We start from the raw sequence: 11626 nt of genomic DNA on the forward strand, positions 1-11626 counted from the left end.
TCAAAAAACCTGAAAACGTATCTATTGTGCGCCGGCCTTTAGAGTTACATCTATGATCGAACTGTTTCATTGGAAGATTGCCGTAAACGCTCGACGTAGATGTCGCCACTGCATGATGATGATAATGTTGACAGACTGCATATAAAATTCGTGAAAATTAGCGTTGAATCATAATTTTCATCCAGTTTGCGTAAAATCCTTCCAATATAACATTCGAATTGAAGAAGAAAAGGTTTTTACGATCAGACTGATGTGCATCTTTGACTTTTCCAGTTGAACTTTCATTAGATATCAGGCATAACATTTGATAACGGCACAAAAGCATTTGTAAACAAACTTTCTAAGCCCCTTTACACGCGAACCAAAGTACGTCCACTCAAACCAACAACATCATCGGATAGGGGCAACTATCACCTTTCCGAAAGTGGTATTGGTTTGTGAGGGCGTACTTTGGTTCGCGTGTAAAGGGCCTTAGAAAGTTTGTTTACAAATGCTTTTGTGCCGTTATCAAATGTTATGCCAGATATATTCATTTCATTTCGCGGCTCCATCAATGCTGCATCGTAAATATGATGTAAACAGAAGTAAATTGCTCAATTACTCAAAATAAAGATGATTTGTCATGTTAATCACTTTCAAAGCCATCCGGACCCATTTTATAGTATGGTGCGTGTTGAGTAAAGCAAGTTCCGTCGAAAATTGTGAGTATCAATATGTTTGCTTAGAAAAGGCCAAAATGAACATTTATTGAATATTGGCGTCCTATACAACCAATTCTCCATTACCACCAGCATGATACAACCTTTCCTAAGTAAATTCACTTAATTTCCACTTTCATCTTAGTGGAAATCGCACATAATCACAATTTTCCGAAAAATGCAGCTGCGCAGGAGGTAACCTCTCGCTGTGGGTGCAAACTTGTTATGCATTATTTTCCATGAAAACATCTCCGATCCATACCGAAACAATAACAATTAGTTTTCAAACACATTTTCTTACACGATTCAAGCAAAAGTTTCCACGGGAAATTATTAGTTTTTCTTTATGGACCGATTTGCCCCAAAAATCGTCTGTTTTACTTTGAAAATTTGGAAACTATCCTCCTTCTAGTAGTTCTCACTTCGAAATGTAGGAGGCGGAAGCTTGGAAAAGTTTCACTGCAAGACGCCAATTTTCGCGTCACTTTTCAAATAGACCAATGTAATTGCAACTCAACAGTCTGGCAGAGGCGGCTAGCCTCGTAACGATTCCCCCACCGATCGCAACTGCTGAATCAAAGCCAAGGCGTGGTTGAAAGGATGACAGTTTTCTGAACGCACACCACGAAACGTCATCGTATCCGGAGCGAAAGCCGATTGGCGACGATAAACGTGAAGGATGTTTCGTCTGCGATGGGAAGTGTGCTTCGGCCGAGCACTGCAAGAAGTTCCTGAGTTATGATCACTCTACGCGATGGACGACTGTCAGAGAACGCAAACTATGCCGGCGTTGCCTCAAGAAACATCGAGGGTTCTGCAGGTCAACGAATGAATGCGGAATCAACGGGTGTACAAGCAAGCACAATCAGCTGCTACACAATAATTCGCCGCAAAAACCGCAAACGTCACAACAGCGAGATTCTGAGCCAATGCCTGCTACACCAAAGCCAGGTACGTCATCGGCTGTAACAACTACGCAAACCATCTGCAATACCCATCGTAGCGACGGCAAGGCAGTCCTGTTCCGATACGTACCCGTTGTGCTGTACGGACGTGGGACTAAAATCGAAACCTATGCCTTTTTAGACGACGGTTCGTCGTTGACGTTGCTTGAGGAAGATTTGGCGACCGAATTGTAGCTCGACGGCGTCGATCACCCACTATGCTTACAATGGACAGCAGATACGTGCCGCTACGAGGATTCGTCGCAAAAGGTGTAATTGCTAATTTCCGGTTCTCGCAATCAAGGGACACGTTATCAACTTCCGGAGGTACACACCGTCAAGCAACTCAAGCTTCCTCCTCAAACTTTGGCGTTCGACAAGTTAGCTGGCACATACACATATCTCAAGGGCTTACCGGTCGATTCCTACACCAACGTGCGCCCAAGGATCCTGATTGGAATTAACAACTGGCGTGTAGGTCACGTTCTTGACAGCCGTGAAGGAAAAGAGTTCGAGCCTGTCGCATCGAAAACTCGCTTAGGGTGGATGGTATATGGCGTACATGCTGGCGATCAACACCAAGAAGGCTATACCACCCACCACAGTTACCACATCTGCCCGAACTCCGGTCAGGCTGATGACGATCTACATAGAGCTGTGAAAAGTTTCTTCGCTCTTGATAGCATTGGAATTACAAAGCCGGACAAACTGATCGTTTCCAGTGAGGATGAGCGCGCCTGGTCCATGATGCGTTCCATTACCACTCCACGGAATGGGCGCTACCAAACAGGGCTTCTCTGGAAATATGACGACGTAAGGCTACCCGACAACAAGACGATGGCGATTAAAAGATGGCAGTGTTTAGAACGCAGGATGGCCAGAGAACCCCAGCTTGGCGCAGCACTTAGAGCAAAAATGGAGGATTATTTGCGCAAAGGATACGCATGAAAGTTGACACCCGAAGAACTGACGCAATCGTACGATCGGATTTGGTATCTGCCAATATTTCCGGTGTTCAACCCCAATAAGCCTGGCAAACTGAGAATCGTTTGGGACGCTGCCGCTACTGTAAACGGCATCTCCCTAAACTCCGTATTAATGAAGGGTCCAGACCAGCTCACGGAGCTCCCAGCGGTACTCTACAAGTTCCGACAGTACCTGGTGGCCATGGAAGGAGACGTACGTGAGATGTTCCACCAGGTGCTGATGAATGAGGCAGACCAACAATGTCATCGATTCCTGTGGAGCAGCGGTAAGGATCAAAACAACCCCGACGTATACGTCTTGATGGTTATGTCCTTCGGGGCGACGTGCTCACCCAGCCTAGCCCAATTCGTTAAAAACGAAAACGTGGAGCGCTTCCGGCGTCAGTTTCCGACTGCGGTGGATGCAATCGTAAAATCGCATTACGTTGACGACATGTACACGAGCGTCCAGAACGTGGAGGAAGCAATCGAGCTACACGCAGAAAAAATATTTTAAACGTAATAATATTTGACGTAAATTTAATAAGAATTTCATTTTGTTTTGGCTGCAAAATGAAATCATTATTATTTCAACAATCCAGTATCTTTGTTTTTAAAAACCCATGGATTGTTAAATCAAAAAGAAAATCTTTTTGAATTTACAAGAGCTTTTATGGTTTTGACGTAAGCTGTCAAATTTGGCATCTGGGTCAACAAAAAATATGTTTGTTTTTAAAAGAGATTTCTTGTTGATTCAATCATATTTATTTTATTAAGCCTAAAAATATACGCAGTAGAAATAAAAATATGTTTATTGATTCAATTTTTAATAATTTGCGATTATTTTTATGTTTTGTTTTCTGTTTGTTACCCACAGAATTACAATTAAATTAAAAAAAAAAAAAAACTTTCTGATGCATAAAATCTCTCCGGTTCATGAGTTAATGGGTCGATAGGTAGGGTCCAGGTGTGGGAGCGGCCTTCCTGGCGTTGGTACTCAGTACTGAAAATAAGATCGACGGAAAAAATCAAGGAAAAAAAGAAAAACTGTTTATATTTTGCAACAGCAGCATACTTACTTACCTCTAGAGCTGAATCAAACGAGAATTTTTTTGTTATTGTTTACATTTTTGTCCGGGTTTTTACGAGGGAATGGTTGGTAGTTATTTTTGCATTCATGGCCCGGGGAATTGACACAACAAATAAATGTTAAATTAAAATTAACTATTGTTGGCTTGATAAAAGAATATTGTTATTTTTACAATAGTTGCAGTTGAAGAGTGGCATATCAAAACAAAAAGAATCTTATTTTGAATTTATTTGAATAAATATTATCGAAACAATAAAATGCAATATAATTTCAACCGGAATTGTTTGTGTAAATACAAATAAAGTTTTTTTTTGGTTCAATGCAAACAATTTTCTGTCCGTGTAGCGAAGGAAGTTAGAGAGATCCACTCTCGCGCTGGGTTTGAAATGACTAACTGGGTTTCTAATTCGCGTGACGTTCTCACGGCCCTTGGTGCAGTAGAAGTTGCTGAAAAGAACTTAGACACGGCGGTAGACGTCGCCAACGAGAAGGTTCTTGGCATGTGGTGGTCGACGAACTCGGATGTCTTCTCATACAAGCTGTTCCTGGAACGTAACATGGACATTCTCTCTGGAACGAGACGCCCAACTAAGCGGGAGCTACTGCGAACGATGATGAGCGTCTACGACCCACTTGGGCTCATCGCAAACTATTTGATGTTTTTGAAGATGCTCTTGCAAGAAGTTTGGCGGTCTGGAGTAAGCTGGGACGAGTGTATTGCGGAACGTGAATGGGAGAAGTGGAAGATCTGGTTGCAGTTTCTACCGAAGCTTGAAAATTTGCGGATTCCTCGCTGCTACCGCCAGAAGACGTCGGTACATTCCTCCGTTCAACTCCAAATATTCGTGGACGCAAGCGAGAACGGTTACGCTGCTGTGTGTTATTTCCGGTTTGAAGAGGATGATCAAATCGAATGCTCATTGATCGGAGCCAAAAGTCGTGTCGCACCGCTCAAGTTTGTATCCATACCCCGCTTAGAACTGCAGGCAGGGGTCATCGGCGCCCGATTGGCAAAAGCCGTAGAACAAGGCCACTCGTACAACATCACCAAGCGATTCTTCTGGACTGACGCTCGTGACGTCTTATGCTGGCTGAATTCCGACCATCGACGATATAGCCAGTTCGTCGCTTTCCGTGTAAGTGAGCTGTTGGAGACCACGGATGTTGCTGAATGGCGATGGGTGCCTACGAAATTGAACGTTGCCGACAAAGCCACGAAGTGAAAGCGTGCACCAAGCCTTGATTATGATAGTCGGTGGTTCAACGGCCCTGAAGTTTTGCTGCAACCGGAAGAAAACTGGTCGAAGCTCCCAGCTTTAGAATCCACCAAAGAGGAGCTCCGTCAAAACCGTCAAAACTTGCTACACCACCGTGACGTTGATGATTGGGTTCTTACTCCAACAGACTTTTCATGTTGGAAACGTTTGCTTCATGCTGTGGCGTTCGTAATGCGGTTTCCCAGGAATCTCCGGAAAAAGATAGCTGCCGAACAACCTGATACTGGTCCATTGAGTGCTGATGAATTGAACGACGCTGCCAGTTATATCTATCACCGAGCTCAAGAGGACATCTACAGTGAGGAACGGAAGCTGCTTGCGAAACCTGGACCGGCTCTTGGTACGCGGATTCTACCTAAAGGTAACTCTCTGTATAAAGTGGAACCATATTTCGATAGTGCTGGGGTGATGCGTATGCGTGGTCGCATTAGCGCTTGCGATTTAATTGATGAGTCTACGAAGCATCCTGTCATCCTTCCTCGAGAGCACATCATCACTGGTCGTTCAAAAAGTTCATGAGGAATTCCATCACCAATGTCACCAGACCGTGCTGAACAAAATACGGCGAAGATATTACATTCCTCGTTTGCGGGTAGTTCTCAACAAAACTCGTCGAAACTGCCAGAAATGTAAAATCATGACTGCTAAACCACAGCCTCCTTCAATGGCCGATTTACCGAAAACTCGACTCGCGGCATTTGTTAGGCCTTTCTCTTACGTGGGCATTGACTATTTCGGCCCGATGCAGGTAGTAATCGGTCGCCGTGTTGAGAAGCGCTGGGGCGTGCTAGCTACGTGTCTGACCACTGTGCATATCGAGCTGGCTCATTCGTTGAAGACGGACTCCTGTATAATGTGCCTGCAAAACATCATAGCGCGACGGGGATCTCCAATCGAGATTGTTAGTGATCGAGGAACCAACCTGGTCGGTGCGAGTAAAGAGCTGAAGGAAGCTTTAGCTCAGGTAGATCAAGAGCGGCTGATGAAAGAGTTTACGACCGAGAACCTCAAATGGTCGTTTAACCCACCTGCTTCTCCTCATATGGGAGGAAGCTGGGAGAGACTGATACAATCAGTAAAGAAGATTTTGACCAGCATACTTCCAACTCAACGGCTGCCAACAGACGAAGTACTCAGGAACTCTCTTGTGATGATTGAGAACATCATCAACTCGCGCCCTCTGACCTATGTACCAGTTGACAGCGAGGCTGCCCCGGCTCTTACCCCGAATAGCTTTCTGCTGGGCTCTACCGATGGTTCGAAACCCCTAAGTACTCCACGATGATAGCGGCTTAGCTCTCCGAAGTGCTTGGAAATCATCACAAGTCCTAGCCAATATGTTTTGGAAGAAGTGGTTGGCGGAGTACCTCCCTGAAATTACTAGAACAACTAAATGGCTTTCGGCCGGTCGACAGATCCAGATAGGAGACATCGTGATTATCGTGGACCCAAGTTTCCCGAGAAATTGCTGGCCCAAAGGCAGGGTAGTCAACACGAAGGTATCCAAGGATGGTCAAGTACGATCGGCGACGGTACGGACGGCTTCAGGTATGTACGAGCGCCCGGCAGTTCGCCTGGCAGTGCTGGACGTCGGTGCAGACAAGAGTGATCGGGACCAGGGTCCAACCACTGGGGGGGACTGTTGCGACACCCCTCGTGTAGCAACGCACCTTCTCACCAGCTAAAGAAACTCCAACCTTTACTTGCCTTGGCTCGGCTGACAGTTGTTGGAATGCCGATAGGGACGGTACGGGAAAATAATTGTCATTTAAGAACAAGTAAAACCATGTGACACGATGTCGCGATTACCTAAAATTATTCTTTGGATTTAGTTTAAAATTAATGGAATTGTTATCTATATTATCTGTGCTTAAATCTAAGTTGCTATTTGTAGTTGCGTGAGTAAAAGCAACAATAATTTGCGAAGCGTTGAAGTAAAACTGAACTCATTTTCCTTTCTAGAAAGTTGTAGGTTAAGTTGATTGGGTAAACGATCGAGCCTCTAAATTGAAACCTAATTTCGTTGTTTCTAATACGGTAAATTGTGAGTCATGAACATAATTATATACAGCTAACTCGAACTATCACCCCGTTCAGGACTCGGTTCAGGAGTTGGCCAGTTTCTTATAAAACAGTTTCGTTACCGGGTTACAACGACGGAGAATTACAAAACGTAAGATATTATACTACTAGAAGCTAAGGACTGTAATTTCAACGGCATAAATCATTCCAGGAAATTTAAACGTATCCTCAATAAATCGTTAAACGTTCGGAGTCTACTTTCTCTTCGTTGGAAAACCAACAGGACGTTTTGACAAGTCGAGTTGTACATCGGACATGTTACATTGGACGATTTTTCTCAATGACATAATCAATGAGTGTTACATTGGACGTATTGTCTACATGATACTAGATTCCCTTTCACAGATTTCAGAGTATAGTACCTAACTTTAGATTGGCCCCGCCTTTGGAAAATGAGCACCAATCATGTTAGGCAGTCCGAATGACCGAAGTAACAATCATGTACCCATCATTTCAAACTGTACATTGGACAATTTGTGATCAATGATTATCTTAAATAAATGAAAGTAAATTTGGATGGATGTTTTTGTATCACATAGATGATAGAAGAGCAATAGTTTGTATCGCTTAACTCGATTTGTTTACATTTGTTACTTAGGACCTTTTGAAAAGTGACGCGAGAATTGAGAAGCAGTATCGGAGTCGGGCGAGAACCAATTTTGAGGTAAATTGGAGGGTAAATGTAAACGTAAACTCAGTTTGTTCTGGGCAAAACATAAACTAGGTTAATTTCAAACGTATTCCATTTTAGAAGTACAGTCAACCGGTGAACACTAATTTCATTAAATGGGACATCTCTGATTTTGGTGTGATTGTTTTGATCAAAATGAGCGCAAAATTTCATCTCTACCGAGGGGGCAGCAAAACCACAAAATTACCTTGAATACGGGGGGTTCTTATTGGATGAAAGGGACCGTGAAAGAGGACACTAAAATAGAAAGTTTTTCTCCCGACAGTTTCATCTTAGTATTCATCTTTGGTACAGTCGAATATCACTCGTTGGGCTATCTTTAAGTGGGCTACGTTTTAGTTGGACTCCCGTTAGTTGGGCTGTAGTCCATCCAAATCGAAGTCCAACGTCATTTCTGACATTGCAGATTTATTTTCGAGGGGCTCATGGATGAACAATTTGGATAGTTGCTAAACGATGTTGATGATAATAGAAAATCGATGTATCCGCAAGCAATTTTCAGCTTTGACAGCTGAGCCCAACTAACGAAAACCGTTCACTAATAGCGAATTTGTTTATTATTCAGTTCCAACCTGAATCGGGTATCAAGATCGGGTCTGCTTGTTTTCTGACAAACGTCAGTTTGATCGTTTGTTTTTAAAACCTAACTCAGGTTGAGGTTCGCACTGACAAAAAGTTCGGTTTCGCACTGGGTTGGAACTGGTTCCAACCCCGATAATAAACAAATTCGCTATAAGTGAGCTATTGGATTAGCCCAACGAGCGAAAGCTGAGTGTAACGTGGAACCAATGTTCAAAATAAAAATATATTGTTACTGTCTGCGAGTGACGAGATCGGTTTATACGGATGCAGCCGAATCGTGCGATCGAACTGTTTGATTAAGGAGCAGTATCGGAGTCGGGAGAGAATCATACCGGTAACTCATTCGTTGGAACGCGGGAAGAGATGAACTTGCCTTCGGCTTGAACTTGCCTTTGCCTTCGGAGCGGTTCGAAAACTTTGGTGACGAACTTGCTATTGCAATTTTTCAGTGTACCACATAGAAAATCAAAACAAAAATACTAGCTGTTGGGGACACTGGAAACCCTAACCAGGAATTACCACAGGGCTCACCGTTGGCAGCGTCGGCTGTCACCTGGATGAACGTCACTTGTGTGTCATTGTAGAGTACCAGTCTGTCATTCATTGTCTCGTTAGATTGAAGAAGAATATCTCCTTTAAAGTATCGTGAAATAGACGAATAGTTTTATTAGATCGTAACGTATAGTAGTTTAATTAATTACGATATCACCGCCTTGTCACGTTATGACAGTGGCGACGAGAACGCGAGTAATTCAGTGTTCCACCAAATCCGGAGGCTATTCTGGATTAATTAGCTGGCAATATCGAAGAGTTCCAGTTTGATCCTGAGAGCCACTGCACTTTTGCTGCTTGGTACGCGCGATATGATGATCTTTTCGCCAAGGATGCGCATAGACTCTTCTTCGTCGGCTGGGGACAAACGAGCATTACAGGTATGTGAGTTATATCCTGCCTAGTACCCCGAAGGATTTCACGTTCGCCACCACGATCCAGAAGCTTAAATCGCTGTTCGAGACCACGGAATCAATGGTAAAAAAAACGCTACAGTACACTCACCATCACCAAAGCCCCGACTGAAGATTATGTCACTTTTACGTGTCGGGTGAACAAAATGTGCGTGGAATTTGAGTTGCCGAAGATGTCCGAACAACAATTCAAAAGTTTAATGTACGTGTGCGGCTTGAAGGGCGAGTGCGACACCGAAGTACGCACCAGGTTGCTGACGAAGATAGAGGACAGCATTGACGTCACCCTGGAGGCGTTGATAGAGGAATGTCAGCGGTTAATCAATTTGCAGAGCGACGCAGCGATGATCGAAGGTCCATCTGGACAGGTGCAAGCAATCCGAAGAGGTCCACAGCATCAGAATAAATTCCGAAAGCGGTCGATGGAGCAGCGGAAAGTTTCGAAAATGCCGGAAGAGGCGAAGAACGGTCCAGCAACACCGTGCTGGAACTGCGGTGCGATGCATTTCTCAAAGTACTGCAGTTTTAAGAACCACCACTGCTCAAGTGCGAAACGTTCTTCCAAACCTGTCAAACAACGCAGCGGTAAGTTTTCCACTAAAACCATCGCTCTTTCAGTTGGCAACTTCCAGAGCAAGCGACGGTTTGTGCAGGTGGAAATCAACGGTGTTCCAGTGCGTCTACAATTGGATACTGCGTCGGATTGTGTCCAAGGAAGTATGGAAGCCAATAGGGCAACCAGCAGTGGTTCTGTCAACGCAAATCGCCAAATCAGCATCTGGCGAACAGCTTGACCTGCAGTACGAGTTTGCCTGTGAAGTATCGTTCAGCGGTTCGGCTCATTAGGGCCAGATTTTCGTCTCAAATCGTCAACTGAACCTACTCGGTATCGATTTCATCGATAAGTTCAACCTTTGGTCGTTACCGATGGACAACTTTTGCAATCACGTCAGTGGAGTGCCGCAGCTGTGAAGTTCTTCATCGGATTCTTCCTGCTCTTCCTGAAAAGAACGCCGATCCTTGTCCTGCTCCTCCTGAAGCTTGCTCTCCATATTCGTCAGTCCTGGCCAGTCCAATTATGCTACGCTTGATCCACTGAAACCACTTTGCTCGCTCGACGACGATCCGTTCTTCTGCTCGATGTAGCTGACATCACGGTTGATAGTAACGCTGACATCTTTCGGATCCAGGAATCGATAGGCCTTTCGATACTCACAATAGTTTACGAACACCATCTTCCGCCCATTCGCATCGAACTTAACACGTTTTAACGTCTTAGCCAATAACAAAGAAACGAGCTCAACTTTTTGGCTCAGCTCTGGTACTATCTTCGGTCCCAAGCTAATCGATTCACCCCTCGAAACATAGGAAAATCAACTAACCCCTAATTTTATCTGTCAAACTTTCATAGCGAATCAAAACAAACATTGTATAGTACTATAATTTTGACTAGAATGGGATACGTTAATCGTTTGCTTGGGACCAATAGGCTAGTCAAGTAGTGAGCCAATTTAAAATCGTTAGTGTCCACCGGTTGTTAAACGGCTCGTTCCGCTCCGACGGAATTATCCACTGTGTAGCCTGGTGACGAGTTCTTCAACAATTTACACCTAAACTATTTACTCACAAGAAATCCGGAAGGTCATAACCACTAAGACACCATTCTAATTTTCCATTTTCCTCAACAAAAATATTCCTGAACACCAGCAGGATCCTTGCAAAAACGATACAGAATTCGATTTTTCAACTGTAGATCAAGTCTTGGAGCATCTCTGATGAATCAATTTATCTGGAAAAGTGAAAAACTGTTCCGCTTCCTATATCTCATGGCAGAAATTTCTGCTTACAACACTCTTTATGACGTTCTCCAATTCACCACCAGAGGTTGAATTGATTGCGTAGTTTCTATTAAAGAGGTGTATGGGCGATTCGTGGAGCATAGGAAGAGGATGATATTTTCACTTTTCCTCCATAGCAAGTGCTTGAAATTGTCATCCACGTGGAATATGTTGCTTTCTATATCAATTTAGCAGTGATCATAAGCATATGTTCTTTCACATGTTTATTTTGAGAAAAAGGAAGATTTCTCGAGAAACATTTGAAATGGGCCTATGTCCAAAACGTAAACAAAGCGGGTTTTGATGCCATTGTTTAGCACCGCTTGATAGCTACTAATCGTTTAGGAAAGTTCCGCATAATCGAGAGAAAATATTATAAATAACTTGATTTTCGAAACGGCCGATCGACGAAATTTTTCGATCCATTAATTGGTCCGCACATCATTTCATTGATAAGCCTAGTGACGTTGAAGGGCCGATGGTTGAAAATTTTC

The 11626-nt window shown here is 43.7% G+C and overlaps 1 protein-coding gene across 1 annotated transcript; it reads left to right on the forward strand.

Annotated features, from left to right (window-relative positions):
* Window positions 1–4083: 4083 nt before the first annotated feature.
* On the forward strand, window positions 4084–4920 carry LOC135700040 (uncharacterized). The gene has a single exon (XM_065220431.1). The coding sequence runs from the start codon at window positions 4084–4086 to the stop codon at window positions 4918–4920; it is 837 nt and encodes a 278-aa protein (XP_065076503.1).
* The last annotated feature ends 6706 nt before the right edge of the window (window positions 4921–11626 follow it).

Source organism: Ochlerotatus camptorhynchus, unplaced genomic scaffold (assembly GCF_037179485.1).
Source record: "Ochlerotatus camptorhynchus isolate MF236.1 unplaced genomic scaffold, CSIRO-AGI_Acam_v1.1 ptg000125l, whole genome shotgun sequence".
Lineage (NCBI taxonomy): Eukaryota > Metazoa > Arthropoda > Insecta > Diptera > Culicidae > Ochlerotatus > Ochlerotatus camptorhynchus.